The 27,097-nt window shown below is 39.6% G+C and overlaps 1 protein-coding gene across 1 annotated transcript in view; it reads left to right on the top strand.

The window, feature by feature from the left end:
• Positions 1–27,097, top strand: part of CNTN6 (contactin 6) — a 156,579-nt gene that overhangs the window by 61,251 nt on the left and 68,231 nt on the right. The window contains exon 4 of the mRNA XM_014946604.1: positions 4,342–4,517. Coding sequence (XP_014802090.1) covers positions 4,342–4,517 — 176 coding nt within the window. The remainder of the gene's footprint in view (positions 1–4,341; positions 4,518–27,097) is intronic.

Below are 27,097 nucleotides of genomic sequence, written 5' to 3'. Positions count from 1 at the left end.
GTATAACTTAGAATGATGCAGTAAAATAAGATAAAGAAATTCAAATCCAATCCAAATCAAAGTACTACAGAAGATAACCATAACAGACAAATAAAAATGAGGGGGAACAGGAGCACAAAGTCTAAGATGATTACAAATGACATAAAATGTGTTCATAATCATTGCATAAAATTGTAGAATGATTCCCAGTAACTCAAAAAATATATTTATCTTATTCACACCCTTGTAAAACAAATGACAACCCTGCTATAATGTACTTCTTCACTAAAATCCTGTCCCTTAACTCATTGAATATTCTGCTTCAAAAGTGGAGTAGAAATAGAAAAGGCTTCAAACTCTGTTGTCTTGTTCACCGTCAATAGTTTTTAAACTTTATTTTTCTTCCTTCATGGAAATACTGTATACTAGGGGGGGCTGCATGGTTTTTTTCCCAATTACTAGAAAATCTCAGGTGACCTGGCAAGACATTTCCATTTGAATGTAAATAGTCTAAGAAACATAGAACACAGTGAAGACTTCAAAAAAATATGCATTTTTACTGTAACAGTACACTGAAAAGATAACTCATTAAATCATGTATGCATATATTCACACAAAAAGTAATTAAAATTAGGGAAAAATAAATGGTTCTGATAACTTCGGTACAAAATCACGCTGCAGCCATGCGTACTTTGTGATGCTTCCAGGATTTTGTAGAGCTGGAGAAAACTCTTTCAGCAGGAAATTCTAATAGTCCTATGTATCTGTTCTTAAAGGCAAGTAAAACAGATTAATGTAACATTGTGTTTGAATTTAACTAAAATATTTACACATTGCCTAAGTGGAATATTTTCCTAATTCCTTAATTGCGTCAACACATTGATGGTTTCACTGAAAATGATACGCCTTTACGTTTCATTTCCACATAGAAGTCACATCTTCTCAAAGAGTTTCCTTTTGCTAAATAGTTTCTACAGAACAATACTCTTTTCCAGATTCATTAATCATAGACATGGGACTCATTTAATTACAGCTGCTTAGAGATTACGTAGCACTGCATAGTATCTTACAGATGTGCTCAGAAGTTTCCTGGTTAATTGTCCAGGTTCTACCTCTGCTGGATTTACTCGGACGTGGGTCGGGGTGTAGGGAGAGGTGTGGGGACTGCAGTGACAGGAGATACATGGCCCAGAAGCAACTACTCAAGAGAGTATGAGGGAAGTCTAAAGCAGAGAAAGCTGTGGGCACGCAGCTTAACCGTCCACTTGTGTGTAATGAAACATATTGACATTTCTCAAACAAGTCCTAAGAATATTTGTGTTCTGAAAAGATTTCTAATATTTCACCATTTTTCTAAGTTTTGTGCGCTTCTGTGTTCGTTGAACATTTTTAGCTAGATCAATGTATTTTCAGTGTGAAAACATGATCGAAATTCATTATATTATTTTTTTTCCACAATTTTTTTATGAGCTATTACCCTAAAGATTGATTGCATAATTTGCAGTTGCATTGTAAACACACATTACTCACATATTCATGTTCATTAATAAATTCTACTCCTCCTCATCTTTATTTGCTATTTAAGAGATGGAGCCTATTTGAATAGCAAATCACAAGTATTGATTAAGTAGTATAAATAAGGAGAAAGCACCCTATATTACAAATTTATCCTTATATCAGTGATTTGACTGCAGTGTAATTTAGAATGAAGTTCCCAATAAAACCAGTATCAAAGATTTAGCATAACCCAGTGACTTGGGAGAATATTGGTATATAGGTATATTTGAATGTTGGGATAAATTGGAAACAATTAAAGAGAAGATAACAAGAGAGAATCAATAACCTCTTGCTCAAGATGGGAAGGGAGGGAATGTCCCACTTATATATGTTCCCAAAGTCTTTAACTTACTGAATAATTTATGAGCATTTTACATTTGGTGTTCTATAAAAAGCTAGATTTTTAAGCAAATGGAATATGATCATTTTTTTCTATGAATTCATAAAACACATGGTTGGTTTTTTTAAAGCTTAGACATATCAGTATGATATCAGGAGTCGTACGTTCCTAGGGAACTACTGAATTCAGCATCAGAATATAGCAGGTTTTTTAAAAAAGTTTAGATTTCTGAAACAATTGGTCCAGGATGCATTTCCTATAACTGATGAAAAGTATTTTGCAATGATTGCATGAAGAAGTTCACAAAAATACACAGGTGATCCCTGCCTTAACAGGCTTATATTAACATTTTCTTAAAATAATTCTGCAAAGATTTCTGTGTATTAGGCAGTATACTGCAGAATACACAAAGTCATTAAATCACTGTCTATCACATGAATTCATTAATTCGCTTCCTTCAGTGATGTAAACATATTAATTAGGAAAAAGCCCACACCAGGAGATGAACCCCTGATCTATATGCAAAGTTTAATAATCATTGTACCACGGTGATTAGAATGATTATGGGGATACTGTGAAGAATTCATTTGCAGCAACTAAGCCAACAACTTTGCATTTGTTTTGAAAAACAATTATATAGCTTAATTGGGAGCCATGTAATGATGACAGCAGTTATTTCAGTGATTGATTCCGAAATTAAAGAGAACTGGTAAACAAAATACTAGAATATCCTATATTAGAAAATTGAAATGTTTAGGCAACATGTACCGTATGCAAATCCTGAAATACGGCAAAATCTACCACTGATACAGACTAATGCTTCATAGAAAAGGCTCGTGGATGAACACCAGCTAAGATTTTGCTCATTTTGGGGGGAAAAAAAAGCCCCAAACCCCCAAAACAACAGCAAAAACCTAGACCAACTAAAGCAAAATACAAGAGAGGAAAAGAGCAGAGGTATGGAAAGGTCAAAAATCAGCAACTGGAAGGAAGAATAACTGATTAGTCCACTGTTGCCTCTAAATTTCTTGATGTTGATACATCCATGAAAGAGGAAGCAGACTGGCAGACCCAGATAAATTATTTAACATTACTAGAATTTGTTCATAGTATTCAATTGATTTCATATTTTAATCAGTCATTACTCATCTTCAAAAACAACAAATGCCCACTTAAAAGGTCAGGATCTTTGCTTCCTCTGTATGTATTTGTCAAGATTTCCCTTGGAACTCAGAATGGCATTTCACAGCACAGTTTGAAAATCTTCTTGCAAAAGAAGAGCAACCTGTGCAGTCTGGTCCTGGAGAGAAGGGTCTGGGGGTGTTAGAGTCAAGTTTTGGGCTCTGTATCCAGGTCAGATCTTCCAGGAAATACAGTTATGGTGTAAGTTTGCTTCAGTTTGTTAACACTGAAAACTCCCATCACTGTCAGTGGTGCAAATAACAAGAATTTGAAAATGTTGATGCTGTGATCCTTTAGATAGTTAACAGGGAGACAATTGCCCTTGATTCAAGGACTTTCCTCAAAGCCTTCTCCAAACCCAACGTGAGCCATTAGCAACTCTTGTGCAGTCTTTGCATCCTGTGGAGGGCTGGGTGTTGCGCCCACATAGGTCAGCAGAAATGATACAGGCTAAAGAGATGGTCATGGTGTAAAATTCAAAGAAATATGTGATTACTGAGAGCCTTAAGTGTGGCATAAACAAGCCCACAGGTTGCAGACATCAGTGACTGAGGTCCTTTAGTCTTCTTTTAGGCCTCATGTGGGAAGTGAAATTTCAACCCTTACGTGACTAACGGTAAAGCCATGAGATTTACCCTCTTGAAGCAGAGAATATTTATTTCCTTTGAAATACAGATTTTATTTTGACAATTGTAAATAGCAGTGTAACGTTGCAGAAAGAATCCCCTCTTCCACTTCGTGGACTAACAGGGACAAATCATGGTTTGAAATAGCAGCATTCTCATCATTCAATTATCAGTCTCAAACTTGCTATGTATAAACTTCTCTCCCTGCTTTTTTCTGTCCTCTGAAGAGTAATCCTTCCTGATTTATACCTCCAAATCATTTTTGTAACCAAATTTATGGGATCATTTGCAAGGACTGTAAAGCACATTCAGGTTCCATTTATATTATAAAAAAAACAAGGTAGCTGCAGTCGAGGTGCATGCCATACTCCCAATTGGATGGATAACTTAGTTTGTATGAATAAGTTATAATTACTTTTTGTAGACATTTGGATGAACAGTGGTGACTAGCATAAAAGCAGTAAAGATTTTTCAAAGAACAGAATTATTGATATCATTAAGATTGATATAAGAAGCAGTCTTGTGTGAAAAATGATATAATTTTGTGATATTTAACTACATTTTTATCATTACAGGTACGCTACAGCACACTATTTAAGATAAATATGAATAGGCTCTGTAAATTATAAGCATAATTTGATTTTTTTCCCCTCAAAGGTGGAAGCAAAATGGCACAGATATTGATCTTACCATGAGTTATCACTACAGGTTGGTTGGAGGCAGCTTGGCAATCAATAACCCACATAAAAAACAGGACATTGGAACATACCAGTGTTTGGCCACAAATTCATTTGGAACAATTCTGAGCAGGAAGGCAAAGCTTCAATTTGCATGTAAGTTGGGAAGATCATATTTATTAGAGCATTATTTTCCGATTAATTCTGCACATGAACTGTAATTTATTGGATAATTAAAGGATCATCGATGATTCTGTTCAAAAGGGTTGGCTTACTTCAGCAGGGCTTATTCTTAAAAAAAATCGTTCCTAGTAAATATTAATAACAAAACCAGACATCTGATGGCTGCTAGCCCTTAGGAACAAGAATAACTTTCAGAAAATTGAAAGGTCAGGGAAGATGAGTGCAATTATTTTCACTTAATAAAGGTGTTTTCACTTTTTAAGACAGTGCTTTCTTTGCTGTATTGCAGGTGGTTACAGCTGGGGGGGGGAAATGTTGCAAAAAGTTAGGCTTTCTATTTTCTATAGTGTAATGAGGTCTAACTGGTTCATAAAAACGTTGTACCCCTAATTGCCACGCTGACATTTTGTTAGATTAACAGAGTAAGAAACACTTTTTCCTTACAGAGTGTGTAAAATGATGAGCTCTGAAATGTTTCATGTTTCAGCTCCATTGGGTAGAGCACACACGCTGCCTTGAGACAATTTAAAATTCATTTTAGGCTTGCTCCCCGTTTCACTTCTTCACAACTTCACAATCTTTTTCACAACGTTTATGTGGTGACTGAGTTCTGTTAATACCCTGAGGGGGGGAACAACAACAGCAACCAAAAAAAAAAAAACCTAGATACTACCTCCATCCCTTTTTCTTCAGTATAAAGGTCTGAGCTGTCTGTTGCTGGGAGAAAGCAATTGTTTTCAAACCTCATTAATAAAACATGTGTCTAAAGCCAACCTTGTGTCGCTATTTCAGACACCAGCAAACGTATTAATTATTAATCTTGTTCCATTTCTCATAGCAAATCTCATGTCACAGGGGTTATACAAAGGAGACATTAGAGGTCATGATGGTTCACAGACTCTCTTTTAGGAGAGCTGATCAAACAGTGTATCACCACTACCTCATTTAATAATGTTTTACCCTGAATTTGTCAAAGAGCTTTTGATTCCCAAGAGCTGGTCAAATGGAAACAGAAATTTTGATTCATTATTTTCCCACTTTTTCTGCAACGTCTTTGCAAGTCAGCCTGGACTGGGAAATTATTTCAAGACCTGGAGATGAAAGTTGTTCAGTGACAGAACAAATCCCTTTTTAGAAAGAAGGAAGAAGAGGTGGCCTCCTCAAATTTGTCTGTGGGATCCATCATCCCTTAGAAACCAGGATAGGCCAGGAATGGAGTTGGGAAAAGACCTAAAGAAAAGAAATACCTTCAAAGGCCAAAAGGAGATATAAAAAACATCAAAAAAAAAAAAACCTAGATACTACCTCCATCCCTTTTTCTTCAGTATAAAGGTCTGAGCTGTCTGTTGCTGGGAGAAAGCAATTGTTTTCAAACCTCATTAATAAAACATGTGTCTAAAGCCAACCTTGTGTCGCTATTTCAGACACCAGCAAACGTATTAATTATTAATCTTGTTCCATTTCTCATAGCAAATCTCATGTCACAGGGGTTATACAAAGGAGACATTAGAGGTCATGATGGTTCACAGACTCTCTTTTAGGAGAGCTGATCAAACAGTGTATCACCACTACCTCATTTAATAATGTTTTACCCTGAATTTGTCAAAGAGCTTTTGATTCCCAAGAGCTGGTCAAATGGAAACAGAAATTTTGATTCATTATTTTCCCACTTTTTCTGCAACGTCTTTGCAAGTCAGCCTGGACTGGGAAATTATTTCAAGACCTGGAGATGAAAGTTGTTCAGTGACAGAACAAATCCCTTTTTAGAAAGAAGGAAGAAGAGGTGGCCTCCTCAAATTTGTCTGTGGGATCCATCATCCCTTAGAAACCAGGATAGGCCAGGAATGGAGTTGGGAAAAGACCTAAAGAAAAGAAATACCTTCAAAGGCCAAAAGGAGATATAAAAAAACAAACAAAAAAATATAACAACAAAAAAAAAAAGGCTGGGGTGGGACAGGAATATCTGTGAAAGAAAGAAGTCTCCAGTGATTGTTCAACATATCATATTACTCAATGATTTCTTTCTGGAGAATTCTACCCCTGATTCAAATTCCTGGAAGCACTTTGCTTTCCTGCTTGCTGCTCCCCCAGCCCATAGGGTATCCCACCAACTTGGTGCTCCATCTCTGGGGATAATAAAGAGTGCTTCTCACCAGTGCTCCTTCGCTCCCTTCCTATGGTTTTCTATGCTCACTTTTACCTATTGCCATTTAATAACCAAAGGTCGCTTGTTTTGACTCTTTGCAAGGGCAGGAATATCTGTGAAAGAAAGAAGTCTCCAGTGATTGTTCAACATATCATATTACTCAATGATTTCTTTCTGGAGAATTCTACCCCTGATTCAAATTCCTGGAAGCACTTTGCTTTCCTGCTTGCTGCTCCCCCAGCCCATAGGGTATCCCACCAACTTGGTGCTCCATCTCTGGGGATAATAAAGAGTGCTTCTCACCAGTGCTCCTTCGCTCCCTTCCTATGGTTTTCTATGCTCACTTTTACCTATTGCCATTTCATAACCAAAGGTAGCTTGTTTCAACTCTTTGCAAGGAGAAGGGTTTGGTGAACAGTGAAAGAATCAAGGGAAAGAAAATTTATGGGAAAGCCTCACCGGTAGGGAAGGGAGAGGAGAAAAGTCCTTTCTCAGGACACTGGTCTATATTCATCCCTACCTTCACAAACGCATCCCTGATGATCCTCAGGGCCATAAAAGATGCTGGTTGGCACAGAAGTGTCACATCTTCAAGCTCTTGCTGGAAACGTGATCCTTTGGAAGTTTTCCCTGGTAGAAAAGAGAAACCCTACACCACAATGCATGGTTTTCTTTATGAGACTGAGCTTACAAAGGATCTAAACGTGGGTATACACCTTCCAACCAAGAGGATGGTGGCTCTACTGAGCCCTCTTGCCATTCCCTCACTCCTTTTGTGGCTACAGGGCAGGGGTCTGGCTTCAGATATGCAAACCTAGAAGAAATTGGGTGTGATTTCTGGCCTGAGGCAAAGCACATCTCAACGAGATGCAGCTGATACCACTTAGCAGCTGGGGGACCTGTTTGCCAGAAAACGGACTGATGGCATCAAGTATTTTCAGCTGTTAAATGCCACGTCTTTAATACTCCGTGCTGGTGAAGCATTCCCTCTGAAGCACTTAACTCAGTAATAGCTCAAAGTCTCATGCCAATATACGACAATCAAAATGGGCTAAATATCAAGCAGTTCCTTTATTTAGGCTTCATACCCCCAGCAAGACATATTTACACATTGCCTAAGTGGAATATTTTCCTAATTCCTTAATTGCGTCAACACATTGATGGTTTCACTGAAAATGATACGCCTTTACGTTTCATTTCCACATAGAAGTCACATCTTCTCAAAGAGTTTCCTTTTGCTAAATAGTTTCTACAGAACAATACTCTTTTCCAGATTCATTAATCATAGACATGGGACTCATTTAATTACAGCTGCTTAGAGATTACGTAGCACTGCATAGTATCTTACAGATGTGCTCAGAAGTTTCCTGGTTAATTGTCCAGGTTCTACCTCTGCTGGATTTACGCGGACGTGGTTCGGGGTGTATGGAGAGGTGTGGGGACGGCAGTGACAGGAGATACATGGCCCAGAAGCAACTACTCAAGAGAGTATGAGGGAAGTCTAAAGCAGAGAAAGCTGTGGGCACGCAGCTTAACCGTCCACTTGTGTGTAATGAAACATATTGACATTTCTCAAACAAGTCCTAAGAATATTTGTGTTCTGAAAAGATTTCTAATATTTCACCATTTTTCTAAGTTTTGTGCGCTTCTGTGTTCGTTGAACATTTTTAGCTAGATCAATGTATTTTCAGTGTGAAAACATGATCGAAATTCATTATATTATTTTTTTTCCACAATTTTTTTATGAGCTATTACCCTAAAGATTGATTGCATAATTTGCAGTTGCATTGTAAACACACATTACTCACATATTCATGTTCATTAATAAATTCTACTCCTCCTCATCTTTATTTGCTATTTAAGAGATGGAGCCTATTTGAATAGCAAATCACAAGTATTGATTAAGTAGTATAAATAAGGAGAAAGCACCCTATATTACAAATTTATCCTTATATCAGTGATTTGACTGCAGTGTAATTTAGAATGAAGTTCCCAATAAAACCAGTATCAAAGATTTAGCATAACCCAGTGACTTGGGAGAATATTGGTATATAGGTATATTTGAATGTTGGGATAAATTGGAAACAATTAAAGAGAAGATAACAAGAGAGAATCAATAACCTCTTGCTCAAGATGGGAAGGGAGGGAATGTCCCACTTATATATGTTCCCAAAGTCTTTAACTTACTGAATAATTTATGAGCATTTTACATTTGGTGTTCTATAAAAAGCTAGATTTTTAAGCAAATGGAATATGATCATTTTTTTCTATGAATTCATAAAACACATGGTTGGTTTTTTTAAAGCTTAGACATATCAGTATGATATCAGGAGTCGTACGTTCCTAGGGAACTACTGAATTCAGCATCAGAATATAGCAGGTTTTTTAAAAAAGTTTAGATTTCTGAAACAATTGGTCCAGGATGCATTTCCTATAACTGATGAAAAGTATTTTGCAATGATTGCATGAAGAAGTTCACAAAAATACACAGGTGATCCCTGCCTTAACAGGCTTATATTAACATTTTCTTAAAATAATTCTGCAAAGATTTCTGTGTATTAGGCAGTATACTGCAGAATACACAAAGTCATTAAATCACTGTCTATCACATGAATTCATTAATTCGCTTCCTTCAGTGATGTAAACATATTAATTAGGAAAAAGCCCACACCAGGAGATGAACCCCTGATCTATATGCAAAGTTTAATAATCATTGTACCACGGTGATTAGAATGATTATGGGGATACTGTGAAGAATTCATTTGCAGCAACTAAGCCAACAACTTTGCATTTGTTTTGAAAAACAATTATATAGCTTAATTGGGAGCCATGTAATGATGACAGCAGTTATTTCAGTGATTGATTCCGAAATTAAAGAGAACTGGTAAACAAAATACTAGAATATCCTATATTAGAAAATTGAAATGTTTAGGCAACATGTACCGTATGCAAATCCTGAAATACGGCAAAATCTACCACTGATACAGACTAATGCTTCATAGAAAAGGCTCGTGGATGAACACCAGCTAAGATTTTGCTCATTTTGGGGGGAAAAAAAAGCCCCAAACCCCCAAAACAACAGCAAAAACCTAGACCAACTAAAGCAAAATACAAGAGAGGAAAAGAGCAGAGGTATGGAAAGGTCAAAAATCAGCAACTGGAAGGAAGAATAACTGATTAGTCCACTGTTGCCTCTAAATTTCTTGATGTTGAGACATCCAGGAAAGAGGAAGCAGACGGGCAGACCCAGATAAATTATTTAACATTACTAGAATTTGTTCATAGTATTCAATTGATTTCATATTTTAATCAGTCATTACTCATCTTCAAAAACAACAAATGCCCACTTAAAAGGTCAGGATCTTTGCTTCCTCTGTATGTATTTGTCAAGATTTCCCTTGGAACTCAGAATGGCATTTCACAGCACAGTTTGAAAATCTTCTTGCAAAAGAAGAGCAACCTGTGCAGTCTGGTCCTGGAGAGAAGGGTCTGGGGGTGTTAGAGTCAAGTTTTGGGCTCTGTATCCAGGTCAGATCTTCCAGGAAATACAGTTATGGTGTAAGTTTGCTTCAGTTTGTTAACACTGAAAACTCCCATCACTGTCAGTGGTGCAAATAACAAGAATTTGAAAATGTTGATGCTGTGATCCTTTAGATAGTTAACAGGGAGACAATTGCCCTTGATTCAAGGACTTTCCTCAAAGCCTTCTCCAAACCCAACGTGAGCCATTAGCAACTCTTGTGCAGTCTTTGCATCCTGTGGAGGGCTGGGTGTTGCGCCCACATAGGTCAGCAGAAATGATACAGGCTAAAGAGATGGTCATGGTGTAAAATTCAAAGAAATATGTGATTACTGAGAGCCTTAAGTGTGGCATAAACAAGCCCACAGGTTGCAGACATCAGTGACTGAGGTCCTTTAGTCTTCTTTTAGGCCTCATGTGGGAAGTGAAATTTCAACCCTTACGTGACTAACGGTAAAGCCATGAGATTTACCCTCTTGAAGCAGAGAATATTTATTTCCTTTGAAATACAGATTTTATTTTGACAATTGTAAATAGCAGTGTAACGTTGCAGAAAGAATCCCCTCTTCCACTTCGTGGACTAACAGGGACAAATCATGGTTTGAAATAGCAGCATTCTCATCATTCAATTATCAGTCTCAAACTTGCTATGTATAAACTTCTCTCCCTGCTTTTTTCTGTCCTCTGAAGAGTAATCCTTCCTGATTTATACCTCCAAATCATTTTTGTAACCAAATTTATGGGATCATTTGCAAGGACTGTAAAGCACATTCAGGTTCCATTTATATTATAAAAAAAACAAGGTAGCTGCAGTCGAGGTGCATGCCATACTCCCAATTGGATGGATAACTTAGTTTGTATGAATAAGTTATAATTACTTTTTGTAGACATTTGGATGAACAGTGGTGACTAGCATAAAAGCAGTAAAGATTTTTCAAAGAACAGAATTATTGATATCATTAAGATTGATATAAGAAGCAGTCTTGTGTGAAAAATGATATAATTTTGTGATATTTAACTACATTTTTATCATTACAGGTACGCTACAGCACACTATTTAAGATAAATATGAATAGGCTCTGTAAATTATAAGCATAATTTGATTTTTTTCCCCTCAAAGGTGGAAGCAAAATGGCACAGATATTGATCTTACCATGAGTTATCACTACAGGTTGGTTGGAGGCAGCTTGGCAATCAATAACCCACATAAAAAACAGGACATTGGAACATACCAGTGTTTGGCCACAAATTCATTTGGAACAATTCTGAGCAGGAAGGCAAAGCTTCAATTTGCATGTAAGTTGGGAAGATCATATTTATTAGAGCATTATTTTCCGATTAATTCTGCACATGAACTGTAATTTATTGGATAATTAAAGGATCATCGATGATTCTGTTCAAAAGGGTTGGCTTACTTCAGCAGGGCTTATTCTTAAAAAAAATCGTTCCTAGTAAATATTAATAACAAAACCAGACATCTGATGGCTGCTAGCCCTTAGGAACAAGAATAACTTTCAGAAAATTGAAAGGTCAGGGAAGATGAGTGCAATTATTTTCACTTAATAAAGGTGTTTTCACTTTTTAAGACAGTGCTTTCTTTGCTGTATTGCAGGTGGTTACAGCTGGGGGGGGGAAATGTTGCAAAAAGTTAGGCTTTCTATTTTCTATAGTGTAATGAGGTCTAACTGGTTCATAAAAACGTTGTACCCCTAATTGCCACGCTGACATTTTGTTAGATTAACAGAGTAAGAAACACTTTTTCCTTACAGAGTGTGTAAAATGATGAGCTCTGAAATGTTTCATGTTTCAGCTCCATTGGGTAGAGCACACACGCTGCCTTGAGACAATTTAAAATTCATTTTAGGCTTGCTCCCCGTTTCACTTCTTCACAACTTCACAATCTTTTTCACAACGTTTATGTGGTGACTGAGTTCTGTTAATACCCTGAGGGGGGGAACAACAACAGCAACCAAAAAAAAAAAACCTAGATACTACCTCCATCCCTTTTTCTTCAGTATAAAGGTCTGAGCTGTCTGTTGCTGGGAGAAAGCAATTGTTTTCAAACCTCATTAATAAAACATGTGTCTAAAGCCAACCTTGTGTCGCTATTTCAGACACCAGCAAACGTATTAATTATTAATCTTGTTCCATTTCTCATAGCAAATCTCATGTCACAGGGGTTATACAAAGGAGACATTAGAGGTCATGATGGTTCACAGACTCTCTTTTAGGAGAGCTGATCAAACAGTGTATCACCACTACCTCATTTAATAATGTTTTACCCTGAATTTGTCAAAGAGCTTTTGATTCCCAAGAGCTGGTCAGATGGAAACAGAAATTTTGATTCATTATTTTCCCACTTTTTCTGCAACGTCTTTGCAAGTCAGCCTGGACTGGGAAATTATTTCAAGACCTGGAGATGAAAGTTGTTCAGTGACAGAACAAATCCCTTTTTAGAAAGAAGGAAGAAGAGGTGGCCTCCTCAAATTTGTCTGTGGGATCCATCATCCCTTAGAAACCAGGATAGGCCAGGAATGGAGTTGGGAAAAGACCTAAAGAAAAGAAATACCTTCAAAGGCCAAAAGGAGATATAAAAAACATAACAACAAAAAAAAAAAGGCTGGGGTGGGACAGGAATATCTGTGAAAGAAAGAAGTCTCCAGTGATTGTTCAACATATCATATTACTCAATGATTTCTTTCTGGAGAATTCTACCCCTGATTCAAATTCCTGGAAGCACTTTGCTTTCCTGCTTGCTGCTCCCCCAGCCCATAGGGTATCCCACCAACTTGGTGCTCCATCTCTGGGGATAATAAAGAGTGCTTCTCACCAGTGCTCCTTCGCTCCCTTCCTATGGTTTTCTATGCTCACTTTTACCTATTGCCATTTCATAACCAAAGGTAGCTTGTTTCAACTCTTTGCAAGGAGAAGGGTTTGGTGAACAGTGAAAGAATCAAGGGAAAGAAAATTTATGGGAAAGCTTCACCAGTAGGGAAGGGAGAGGAGAAAAGTCCTTTCTCAGGACACTGGTCTATATTCATCCCTACCTTCACAAACGCATCCCTGATGATCCTCAGGGCCATAAAAGATGCTGGTTGGCACAGAAGTGTCACATCTTCAAGCTCTTGCTGGAAACGTGATCCTTTGGAAGTTTTCCCTGGTAGAAAAGAGAAACCCTACACCACAATGCACAGTTTTCTTTATGAGACTGAGCTTACAAAGGATCTAAACGTGGGTATACACCTTCCAACCAAGAGGATGGTGGCTCTACTGAGCCCTCTTGCCATTCCCTCACTCCTTTTATGGCTACAGGGCAGGGGTCTGTGAGCCCTCTTGCCATTCCCTCACTCCTTTTGTGGCTACAGGGCAGGGGTCTGGCTTCAGATATGCAAACCTAGAAGAAATTGGGTGTGATTTCTGGCCTGAGGCAAAGCACATCTCAACGAGATGCAGCTGATACCACTTAGCAGCTGGGGGACCTGTTTGCCAGAAAACGGACTGATGGCATCAAGTATTTTCAGCTGTTAAATGCCACGTCTTTAATACTCCGTGCTGGTGAAGCATTCCCTCTGAAGCACTTAACTCAGTAATAGCTCAAAGTCTCATGCCAATATACGACAATCAAAATGGGCTAAATATCAAGCAGTTCCTTTATTTAGGCTTCATACCCCCAGCAAGACACTTCCCAAAGTTACTGCGGGGAGTGGGTCACAACAAAGTCAGGTCTTGTTTGTCCCCAGCAGTGGTGGACAAACTCACAGCTTCCATCCTGCTTTAATCCTCCAGTTCTTCACAGCAACCATGGAACAGTAGAGATATCCCATATTCAGCAAGCACACTGCTTTTTCATTAGCAGTGACAGGCATTTACATCCTTTCCTGTAGAAAAGAGAGAGGACAGACACATTCAAGGTTGTCATTTATGTTGGCAAACACAAACATACAGGGAAATGCTTGAATTTAGCGGCATCACTGTGAAACTGGGAGTTTTAACTTGTCTTACAATAGAAAAAAAAAGCACAGTACATGGGAAATGTTATAATGACCTGATGAGAATAGTGGAACAAATTACCTTGAAACAGCTATTTCACAGTTAACGTTTTCTTACTTCTTATTTTCATGTTGCCATCCAATTTACTTCTATTTTTCAACCAATACTTCAGGCTATATCTTAAAACCCAGGCAGGCAGGCATGTTGATATTATGACACTTCCATTCAATACCTAAAAAATTGGGACTCTTCCCTGAGCTGGACTTCCTGACACATTATTGCAATCACTGTGATAAATAATTGCATCAAGCCTATTATCCAAGTAACAGGGTTTATGCATATTTGTCTTTTTACTGCAAGGTAACTAACTCTTGAGTTTGAATTAATGATACCTCTGGAAATCTATTGTACATCTCAATATGTGAAGAATGCTTTTTCCTGTGTTCGAGATAGTGAGCCCTCTGAGTAGCAAAATAAATGCAATATGAGATTAGAAATATGTCTTCAGATTCAGCTGGAGTTTCATGCTTATCCTCTATTAAAAACAGAGCTGTCAAATGAAAGCTGCGGGAGGAATATTGTACAGAGGGAAGCGGCATAGCTTATTAAAGCTACAAGCTGAAAATGAGAGACAGCATCAGCGAGAGAGAGCAGAGCAAGAGCACATAAATGCGGTAGCGGGATACACGGGATGGCAGTCCCCTGTTACTCCTGCTTCCTGGCAAAGGTTTGTTTTGTCATAAATAAAGTTGAAAGCTCCCTATAAATCCTGCACATCTCTTGCTATCCGGCAAGCAGTACATTTTGAAAAGCAAACATATGTTTTGCAAGAGCTGGAGCTCTGGATCTTCAGTCCGGTTAGAAAGCGTTGGTGTCAGATCCCAGCTCGTGCAGCCAGAGCCTGCCTCAGCCGAGGGGTTCCTCGTGCTGATTTTTGTTTGGAGCTTTGCTCCTGAGTCACAACCTGCCACCCACCAGGTACTTCCCTGCCTCTGAGGTCAGCGTTGACATCCAACACGAGGTCACCAGTCATTCTTCAGCTCTACGTATCACAGAATCACAGAATTGTAGGGGTTGGAAGGGACCTCTGGAGATCATCTGGTCCAACCCCCTGCTGAAGCAGGGTCACCCAGAGCAGTTATACAGGAACATGTCCAGGCGGGTTTTGAATGTCTCCAGAAGAGGAGACTCCACCACCTCCCTGGACAGCCTCTTCCAGTGCTCTGCCACCCTCAAAGAAGTTTTTTCCTCATGTTGAGACAGAACTATCTGTGTTCCATGTTGTGTCCATTGCCCCCATCCTATCTACATAAAGAGAAGGTCAAAGACAACGCCGTGGGAAGCTCGTGAACCACACAAGAGTCAGATGGAAGAAAGAATGGAGACACAGAAGGTTTTCTTTCTGGTTTTACACAAGTTTCTAAACTGAAATGAAGATGCTTCTGCACAAGCTTTTGAATGTCACAGGTTTTGCATCTCCTCCCCGCACATCGGAGCAGACACCGTGGATGAAGCAGCTGCCCCAGCTCTGCCACCAGCAGAGCCACCTCCCAAGGACACTGCAGAGCCCAACCAGGCACAACCACGGCAGCTATTGCTCCTGAGCCAGAGCCAGAGGTAGCAGGACCCCAGTCACGTTCAAAACTCAAAAAAGAAAAAAAGCATCCAGGTTTAAAGAAGTATTTTGATCAGTAAAACTGGAGTTTCTCCTATTCGGTGGTGCCGAGATGCATTCACATGCATATTAATGAGGTGCTTTGCAAAAATCTGCTTTTATTAATGAAGAGCATCTCAATTGCATTTCATGCCTTAAAAAAGACAAACAAAAGACCTGTTACGGAGAACTGCTTAAATATGGCTTCAAACAGAACTCTATCCCAAGGCACACAGGAGATTTGTTTTAATTATTTCATCAGTTTTAAGTAAAAGTAACTGTGTGCAAACAACGGGTCTTGAGGGAAATCCCCAGAACCAGCTGCAGTAAAACAGTCTGCCCAGGCTTTTTACTAATTCTTTTAGTTCTCATACATGTCTATAACAGAGACATTAACAGGTACGTAGGAGAAACAAGAAGTACAATTAAACAAACTGGAAAAAAGAAGTGTTCTACCATGAAAAAGAATCAAGTGTGTGCCTAATTTGTAGCTATTCAGGGCTTAAACCCATAAAATTCAGTATTAATTGAAAACATCTTGTAGCCTAGGGATCTTAAATGAGATTCTCAGCCAAATTGTTCTGCCATGATAGACAGTCATGATGACTGCGGCTTCCTCAGACCTCAGGCCCCTGTTATTAATCATGAATTCTGAGAAACAATGACAACAATTTAAATTCATGACTAGGATTAGCCATTTTGTCCTGAACATAACAGGAGGGCACGGAGTGGAGACGTCAGACCACGTATTTAAAAGTTTCCCCAGACCAAGGAAGGAATTTTCTTTGGCATTTTTGGTTTGCTGCCATATTCTTACGTTTTTCAAGGGGGTGCTCAGGGCTTTTGCTTGGTGCTTATTCTCAATAGCCTTTTTCTAAATGCAGACATCCCTCCCTCCTCCACAAGGTGCTGAGAGCAGCGTGGATGAGAGCGATGGCGCTGGAGCACTTAGAATCAAAATCTCAGCTCCCAAGTGCTCTCATGTTGCTTTTTTGTCAGACAGGTGGGACCCAGTTTTGCTGAAATAACAAATTAAAGAGGCAATAATTCCTTCCTGGACAGAGTTTTCCCATTCTGAAACATAAAATAGCAGCCCATCATTAGCATTTAACAATTTCAGGGGAAATGCCTTCAAAGCAATGGAGTCTGTTTAGTTTGTGCTTGGTCCTGGCAGTCTGGGTGTTTACAAGTCCTATCAGAGTGACTGTCTGAGATGCTCAGCTCCCATGAAAGCCCACTTTTCAGCTGATTACTTCATCATGGTATTTACTTTTGACTGCCCACAAATTACACAAACATCGCCAAGCAATACAGCATGCCTCAAAATGTCATAACCCTTTTTCCTTCTAGTATATGCTTTGAAACAGAAAATGGAAAAATCAATACGCTGAGATCAGACAGTCTGAATTTGCAAAGTCTGGACATGCATGAATTTTAGTCTAAACGGCGCATCCCCTCCTGGATTGGCTGGATTGTACAAAAAATCCCTCTGAACAATCGTTTTTAATTAAAAGGTGTGCTGGATGTTGTTAAGTACCACCTCGAGTAAAGCTCTCTGGGTCTTTAAACTGATGGTTAATTCATCCCCGTGCGCGAGGGCTGGCACGTCCTGATGGGGCTGGCGAGCAGCTATTTTGAAAGAATAAACACTGCCACTTCTTTCTTTTCCAAAAGGAGGTGTATGTTTCTCAATTAGGCATTTCTGTACAGACTCAGGGATGGCCAACCGATAACTGAAGAGCAAACAGGAGGAAAAGCTCAACTTTTATCACCATCAAAGATACATCCCCCAAAGTTTTCCTTCATCTACTATACTCCCTTGTCCTCTGCAGGGACACTTCAGGTAAAGTCATGGACTTGCCTCTATGCACGTCATCTTAAAACCTACAAATGCAAATGAGTGCATTTTTTTGAATGCAGAAACGCACCTCAGCTTGCAGATATGGGGAGAATCAGATCTCAAGCTACAAATGCAAATGAGTGCATTTTTTTGAAAGGGCTTCCTTATGTATAATGCAGAAACACACCTCAGCTTGCAGATATGTGGAGAATCAGATCTCAACTGGTGTCTTTTCCAGCCCTCCTGATGATCCTGGCAGCATCTCACAACCTGCATCTTCCCGTGAGCAGGTGAGAAGAGGATGCAACCTGCCATAGCAATGCTCCCTGCAGTTCCATCCTGGCTAGAGGATGGAAATACTGCTGCCATCTCTCCTTGTGTCACTAAATAAGGCTTATAGCTCAAAATTGCCTTTTGGACTTTTAACCACAGTTAAAGAATCTAATATAACTGCAGCAGCAGCACCTGCCTCTCCCTGTGTATGGGTCAGTGGAGTGCAAGCTTCCAAACAGAACGAGTTAACAGTAAATATATCAAGAATTCAGCTTATTACTTGGAAATAAAGCCCACATTTTGTCAAAACTCTGCCTGGAGTGAAAAGCAACTGAACTTCCATTTATCAGCTCTGATTGCTGCGGACACTTTGTGCCAATGCTCCAGCACTCTCTGCAGCAGTTCACCGTGGTGGGAGTCTACATCAAGGTCTTTGCTTAATGGATGCTCTCCATGGAGCAGACCCAGCAGCCTCAGGCATATTTTCTTTTCTTTTTACGTATCTTGACAATGCTTCCACACAAAATTAGGAAAAAAATGTGGTGAGAAGCTGATAAGCATCGCTGTAAGGGCTGTGTACGCTGCTCCAGCTGCTCTGAAATGGGGCACTGTTTTCCTTCATGGCTGCTTTGAGCAGAGTGTTTGCAGGGAATGGACTATAAACGATAGCTTATTCACTCAAAGACCAAAAATGCTGCAATGCCTCACCAAGTTCAGATCATCTCTCTCTATCTCCATTGAGCTTTCCAGTATTTGTCTCTTTGCAGACACCGGGTCTCACAAGGCTTAAGGAGGAGCCGTCAACCGCCCTTTGACAGCGACGAAGCAGGAAGCCTGGAAGGGTTTCTCCTGCTTGGTGACAGGACAAGGCAGGGATTTCTGTATCGAATAGAAAATATTTCTGTATTTTAAAATAGCATTTCTATTTTAAAGCTCAGATACTAAAAGAATAGCTGATGGAAATATCCCGAATTCTTGAAGATGGGAAGAATGGCTTGAAATATTAAACCCAGAAGATATGGGTCTACATAATAAAAGGGGTTGCTCTCTCCATCATTCCCTAAAGGTTTGAGCCAGGTCTGGGTTCTCAAAGCCCATCTAATGCCCATTGACACCAAGAGCAGTCCCAGGCTCCTCTCTCTTGTTCAACACAGGAACCAGAGCTGATGGTAGCAGCATTCCTCTGTTATTTCCTACCCTAGCAGACCAAGCAGCAGCAGAAACCCCAGCTGCCTTTTTTTTTTTTTTCTCTCAAATGGTTTTAAACATCTCTCTCAAGAGTATCTAACCACCATCTTCAAGGCTGTGCTGTATCAGGACACTTTGTTAAAGCTGTTTTATTCCATTAGGTTTGTTGGTTAAACTTTTATTATAAAAGGAGGCTCTCACTCTTCTTGAACAGGAATTCTTTGTCTAGGAAATGGAGACATACATTACAGAGATGTTGGAAGGAGCGTTACAGGCAGGGAGGTAGTCAGATAAAGTAGTAATAGGGAATGTATAAGTATTTGAAGATTATCTTTTAGTTATATATTACTTACTGTTCTGTAGGTCCTGTGGAAGTGTTTATCCTAAATCAGCCCGTTGCAAGTTGTATTGGAAAAGCAATATATGTGATTGAGATATGGGAGGTAACAAAGCATCTGCAGGTCCCAGAGCTGCTAGAATCTGATTGATAAAATTTAATATTTCTGAAGAATAAAACCAGTCTGTATTTGCAGTATGGGTGATTTTCTTTTTATCTCCTCTACTTTCATTGCAGACAATATGACTTAGATTCCGATAAATTATTGAATGAAATATCCATGATGTCCACATGAGCTTCTTCATTCTTTGGTGTGACAAAAAATATGAAGTTACAGGTGGAGGCTTGCAAGGAAAAAAAAAAGTACTGAAGTAAATGATTTGGAATAAATGACTGGCTTTTTGGAAGAAAAATAATTAAATACATTGATTAGTTATTTTGCAGTGAAGGTTGATTGTGTCTAATACAAAGCTTTTAAGGTACAAGATAAAATTCTCTATTGTGTAGCTTATGTTCAAGAAGGACAAACAGTCTGTGTCATTGGGACCTCCATGGAGTGAAAGAACAAGGGCACAGGCACAGCTTTTCTCAAGAGGCAAATCACATCTGGTACCCAGAATGTGCCGAGATGTAACTTCTCATTTCTAAATGCTCCTGAAAGAACAACTAATGACATACACCACACCTGAAATCCCACTTAGAACATTCACATTCAAAAATCCTTTACATCGATCGCTTGGGTAAATCTTCAAATTCCCATTGGAACGAAGTCTTTGATGGCTTTGCAGCTGGAATGAGAGAAGCTGTGGCTGCCCCATCCCTGGAGGGGTTCAACACCAGGTTGGAGGGGGCTTTGAGCAACCTGGGCTGGTGGGAGGTGTCCCTGCCCAGGGCAGGGGGGTGGGAATGAGATGGTCTTTAAGATCCCTTCCAACCCAAACCATTCTATGATTCTATGAAAGCAGTGGTGTCTGGGCATGACCAATAGTAATTCTGTGCTGGATCAAGGTCTCCAAAGAGCTGGGCAGGAACTGGGGAAGGGCTGAGATATTCCTGGACATATCTGTTGCACATTCTTGGCAGTGTACAGGAGCTCTCTCTTCCTTGCCTTTTTTTTTGGTTGTACGTGTTATAAGTATAGATTATTATCTTGTTGGTAGAAGCATTATAAAAAGAAACTAATAGCCTGCAGTGGGAGGTCAAGGTCCAAGGGAAGGGTTGAGTTCATGAACCATCTCCAGGCACCCTTGGAAGCCAGGGCTCTGTGGGAGCACAGGCAAATAAAAATAAAAGAAGCCAGTTTGGGGTAAGAGTTAACACCTCTGCAAAGAGGTGGTTTGACACAGGGAGCCAGGGCCATCTCCGGTGTAAGTCAGTCAAACCAGTATAGTTCTGGCAGGGATAGAGCTGGCCTGTGAGATTCAGGCTGGGGAGAGAAATCTGTTTTTAAGAGCGCTCCAATCTGGAGAGAACTTATGCAGACGGCAAAGTGACTCTGTGATGACAGGTGACAAATGAACTCTGCCGTGACAAGTGAGAAAACTGTTCAGGAATATAAAATATTAAAAATATATTTCTTACATCCCCCTCCCTTTGAGAGGGTCAGATCCTCGCAGATGCCTCTGGTCTGCAGATGGGATTTGGAGCAAGAGCCCTAAGGCTGCATCAACACTTACTGCTCGCTGCAAGTCCCGTGTTCGGTTCAGAAGAGAGCGTTAATATTTTATGCTGCTAACTCTGTAAAAAGGAAAAGAAAATAACAAAAACCAGCTGTAGACTAGCAGTACAGCTTCACAGCATATGTTCCTTTGCACCAGGTTTCTTGGTGCATGAACAAAAAAAAAAAAAATCAAGTCAGACAAGGATTCCCCCTCCTACCCCTACTCTCCCTGTTTAATTTAATTGTGACCTTCCATTTTTTCCTCTAGAGAAGCTTGATATTACTTTGTAAAGGGCATTTTCACTCTTTAATTGAAAAAGACAATCAGGCTGTGGTAGAAATTATTGTTCCCCACCTTGAAAATTAGTGCCTGGGTTGGCTATTCATGCCATTTAAGCTGAATTGAAGACCTGGGGCCTGTGTGCATCCTAATGTGTAAATTACAGTTCCTGTCCCCTTAGAAGCTCCAAAGCAATTTAACTAAATAAAGGAGCCCTGATGAAGGTCCTTGGTTGATTATGCAGCTTTAGAGAAGGACAAGACCCAGCGACTGGGCTTTTCCCTCTTGGTTTGGCAGACTCTCCGTTGGGGCACTGGGGAGCAGGGCTCTCCTGGTGGCCTTTGTCAGGGGGGAAGGAGAGGACAACTTTCTCTTTTAACAATGAGATGCAATGTTCACCTCAGGTGGAAGTCTAGAACAAAAGTGAGAATTACTGATTTTTAACCTGTCCTGGTGAAGGGAAACAGGTGGTGATGCTTCAGGCTGAAGCATCTTCTAGTCCTGCAGGCCCTGTGATGGCTCACGTGTGCTTCAAACGGGGAGGGAGCAGAACTCAGGAGGTCTGTAGTGGAAAATGCAAGTATTTAAAAATCAGGAAATGGGAAATGCTAAGCAGCTTTCAGACACCTTAATTAGAGATAACATCGCTCTTAATCTCAGAATTGAATTCATAGAAAATCAATTAGAACATTTAAAAAATTGAGATTAGATGGTAAAGGGAAAAGATTAATGTATTGACACGATTATCAAGACAAAGGAACTGTCAGAGGGTTTGTTTAGCGAGTTTACTACAGTTCTGAAAGCTGAAAAAGGAGTTTGCTTGCCAGTGAAAGTTGTAGGAAATGAGATTAACCGTTCCTTTGGGAGACATTTGGAGAAAGACAAGACATTTCCATAACACAGCCTGTTGGTAACCAAGCTGCAGGAGGCTGGTGCTAGTCTCCTACAAGGTGATACAGGAGAAGGAAGAGACATGGCTGGATGTGCGTGAGGTCTTCTGGAACGGTCTGAACAGATGATCACAACCTTTTGGCAACAAGCACAATCTAAGAAGTGTTTTAGCCCAATAGAAGTTTGGGGCTTGATGTATGTGAAAGAAGAAAAAACAAAACCTGGCCAAGTAGGGGACCTCCCAGAATTTGAGATCATTTAAAAGATCCATTAAGGTCGAGTTTTTCCTATTTGTGGCTATAACGGACTGGATTCCTGCAAATCGGGCACTGAATTCAGACCCACACTTCGTACTGGGCCTCCTAATTCATTACAGTCAAAGGCAAGTGATGGTAACTAATTGTAAACTCATAACAGAGGTGTTAGAAATGCTTATAGGAAATCATAACCATGAGCTGCTTCTAAAAACTGCTGAGGTTGTAATTTATATCCCATTTCCCTGCGAGAGAATTTCTATTGTGATACATCACATCCAGTAACACCAGTCATATTGCAATATATCAAAGCCAATAAGAGAGGTTCTGAAAGCTGAAAAAGGAGTTTGCTTGCCAGTGAAAGTTGTAGGAAATGAGATTAACCGTTCCTTTGGGAGACATTTGGAGAAAGACAAGACATTTCCATAACACAGCCTGTTGGTAACCAAGCTGCAGGAGGCTGGTGCTAGTCTCCTACAAGGTGATACAGGAGAAGGAAGAGACATGGCTGGATGTGCGTGAGGTCTTCTGGAACGGTCTGAACAGATGATCACAACCTTTTGGCAACAAGCACAATCTAAGAAGTGTTTTAGCCCAATAAAAGTTTGGGACTTGATGTATGTGAAAGAAGAAAAAACAAAACCTGCCAAGTAGAGGACCTCCCAGAATTTGAGATCATTTAAAAGATCCATTAAAGGTCGAGTTTTTCCTATTTGTGGCTATAACAGACTGGATTCCTGCAAATCGGGCACTGAATTCAGACCCACACTTTGTAATGGGCCTCCTAATTCATTACAGTCAAAGGCAAGTGATGGTAACTAATTGTAAACTCATAACAGAGGTGTTAGAAATGCTTATAGGAAATCATAACCATGAGCTGCTTCTAAAAACTGCTGAGGTTGTAATTTATATCCCATTTCCCTGCGAGAGAATTTCTATTGTGATACATCACATCCAGTAACACCAGTCATATTGCAATATATCAAAGCCAATAAGAGAAACAGAAGAAACTGGAACAAATGTGATATATCACAATTTGACACAGCCACATGGAAACGTGAAGGATTTTATTGATTTGTCCTCGGAAGCGTAGCTAATTTGCAAAGTGCTCTTACTACTAATTCCTTAACATTCATCGCACATTTCAATACCAAGTAATTACAACTATAATATTTGGGATTATGTAATGACAAAACATTTATGAAAAAAAAAATCAAAAGTTCAAGAAAGCATGAAATTACATTAATTCAGATGAACTGTTAGTAATTATGCAAGGTGATAAATTGGACTTTCTCTAATTGCCTGTAACAATTTCATATATTAAAACACCCCAGTTTCCTTATTTGCTCTTTGGTAACACAGAGCTGTCTTATGCTCATTCTTAAAATGGACTGGTTTGAAAATGCTAAACCTGTCCCTGAGCAGTTTAAGGAATTTCAAACACGTGATTGGGAGTTTTAATTTATTATTGGTTAAATTAATTGGTTGCTACTTGTGATTAGGTTTTTGTTCCTATCAGACATATTTAAGTAGTTCCCTAATCCCAGGAAAACTGATCGTGTCTTCACACAATTGTTATGCAAGCTAAACCTAGAACTCTAACAATTTTAAGATGGTTTTATATTAAAAAAAACAATAACACAAAACAGATGTGTGGGTAATAGTGGTCATGGTGGGGAAATTAGAAGATAGATATTCATGATACAATTGGCAATTCTGTCAGTGATGAAATTTAAAACACTAAAGAAAAAATATGGTATGGTTGAACCTATTAATTAAGTATTTTAACAGGAACTCTTTGTGTATATCAGTTAGGATTGGTTTCTATCCCCATAGATCATCACTTCAGGTGAACCCCTCACCCCTGTGGGTTTTCTTCCCTTCTCTCAGTGGCAGTTCCGTACTCAGTAAAGATATGCAGATGGTCATCCTCATCCAAAACCCACAATTATTCCCAACTTCTGTTTTTGTGGTAATTGAATATCTACTTTGAAGACCTGCAGGTCATCTCCTTCAGTGCCATCAATCAGCATCACTTCCATGACCCCAGGGGGTTATTACTGACGAAGGAAAGCCCTGGCCCATTCTTTCTCCCCCTCTCTCCCTGGAAAGGAGCTAAAAGCCTCCAGTATTCCCAGTTACATCAGTTCCCTGTCGTCCTCTGGTTCAGTTTTCACAAAAGGCTGTATGTTCTGCTTGTTCTGAGCACACACCTTTCTTGCTGAGATCTGCAGATGTTTCCCAGCCAAAGATGATGACTTCTGGCCACGCGCAGCTGAGTCCATATATTTCCACTCTTTGCTGTGAAGAATCACTTGTTCACCAGAGCATTTGGCTTGGCCAACGTGCCTTTGTTATCACATCCAACTGATGAATTGTGCTGGACCAATAGTAACCTGCCAACATGCACGGTGCCGGGGAAAAAGTTGGGTTTTTGTTAAAACTCGCAGCTGAGAGAGCAATTCAGTGTGAGGGAACTTGTTCATAAAGTGAGATAAATACAAAGAACGGAAGACTTTATGTAAGAACGAGGTGATAATTTATTTATAGATATCTGCAGAAACACCGAAGTTAGCAAATACACCATCTGTTAAATAGTTGTACAATTCCTAAGTGCATATTAGCAATCTAGAAGTGTGCCAAACACCTGATCTTAGCCATCTTATTTGATACTCTTTTTGACAAGCAACATTATGCCGTATTAAATTATGTCATGTTATGTTATAAAGCTCTGCTAGGTACCAGTGGGTGGGAGAAGAGTGGTTGTGCTCTGTTGGTGTAAATGCCTGCTCAGGGCAAAGAGAAGTGATTTTGAGAACCGGCCAGATTTTCAGAATGACAAGAGCAAGGTAGAGTATCTACATTTATATTCATCTTCAGGTTATTTTTATATATATATTTAAGACGCTTTAGAGTGCAATTAATCATTGACAATACACGACAACCTCACCAGGGGGGAAAAATGGATGCAAAAAATGTTTTGGGCAAAAAGACTGCTTCCAGCCGAAAGAAATGTCATTTCTGAGGGTCCAGCTCTTTCCTCTCCTCGTCACCCTGGGCTACATAACAAAAATAGACAATTTTATAACTCGTTATTGAATCCCATCTGAATGAGGTGTCAAATATTTCATACAAGATGCTGCCTGCCTGGAGAAAGAGCCCAATAAAGATGAAACAGAAGTAAGACCAACTCCCCTAATGAGTTATTTTTACTCATTTTGCTGTGTTTTGCCATGTCAGAGTACTTTTTTTTTTTTAATATGCAATGATTCTTTATTACAGAGAGAGACACTGAATAAATTAATTTTGTACAATTATCTATCAAAATCAACCTCAGCTAGAAAAAAAGATAATTCCTGCTTCGGCATACTACATATTTGGGGTGGGGGTTTTTGAAAGATGCAGCATGAAAAACTCAGTGAAGCCCCCGAATGGACCATCTAAAGAAAATGTCTGTCCCTGGAGGGCTTTAAAAAGGGTTAAAATACTTTTACTTTTAAGGGTTAAAATACAAATACTTGTACCATTCTGTCATGGGCCAGACAAATAGATTAAATGGCCGTTTATGTGCTTCCGTATCTACTTTTTTATACCTGTGACTCCCTAGTCAGCATAATGGGATAAAAATGTTCTCTCCAGCACTGGGAAAAGCTGAGCTGCTTTGTATTAACCAAACCTGCTGTGAAAGAGCTCGGATTCCTGACTACAGGTTTTGATCCTGCATTTAAGGTTGAAAAATGTAGATTTAAAAGGCAAAGTCGACTTGTTCCCCACATATAATCATAGAATTATAGAATGCTTGGAGTTGGAAGGGACCTTAAAGACCATCCAGTTCCAACCTCTCTGCCCTGGGCAGGGACACCTCCCACCAGCCCAGGTTGCTCCAAGCCCCCTCCAACCTGGCCTTGAACCCCTCCAGGGATGGGGCAGCCACAGCTTCTCTGGGCAACCTGGGCCAGGCTCTCACTGCCCTCACAGCAAAGAATTTCTTCCTGAGATCTCATCTCAATCTCCCCTCTTCCAATTTAAAACTGTTACTCCTTGTCTATTGCTCCCCTCCCTGATCCAGAGTCCCTCCCCATCTCTCCTGGAGCCCCTTGAGGGACTGGAAGTGGCTCTAAGGTCTCCCCCGAGCCTTCTCTTCTCCAGGCTGAACCCCCTCAACTGTCTCAGCCTGTCTTTATAGGAGGTCCTACTAATTATGAAGTAGTGGATCCCATAAGAGATCTAGCAGTACTGCTCTTTTGTTATTTAAGTCAGGGATACTTGTCATGGTTTTAATGGAGAAACACAGACAGGTGATACAGCTTCTAAAATGAGAGTAAAAATGATACCATGATATATCGTGTCATTAAACTAAGAATTACTACTAGCAACTTACGACTTTCCAAAATCTATTCCAATTTCAGAGTAAAGTATTACATAGTTAATTCTGAATTGTCACGAAAACCTTTCGCTACTGCTGCAATGCCCTTCTTTCCCCCCCCCCCCCCTTTCTTGGGCTTTCCAAACCATGCAAA

This window comes from Calidris pugnax, unplaced genomic scaffold, assembly GCF_001431845.1.
Source record: "Calidris pugnax isolate Ruff unplaced genomic scaffold, ASM143184v1 scaffold81, whole genome shotgun sequence".
NCBI classification, from domain to species: domain Eukaryota; kingdom Metazoa; phylum Chordata; class Aves; order Charadriiformes; family Scolopacidae; genus Calidris; species Calidris pugnax.
Note: the sequence above shows the minus strand (reverse complement) of the source record. Positions and strands in the feature narration are given on the sequence as shown.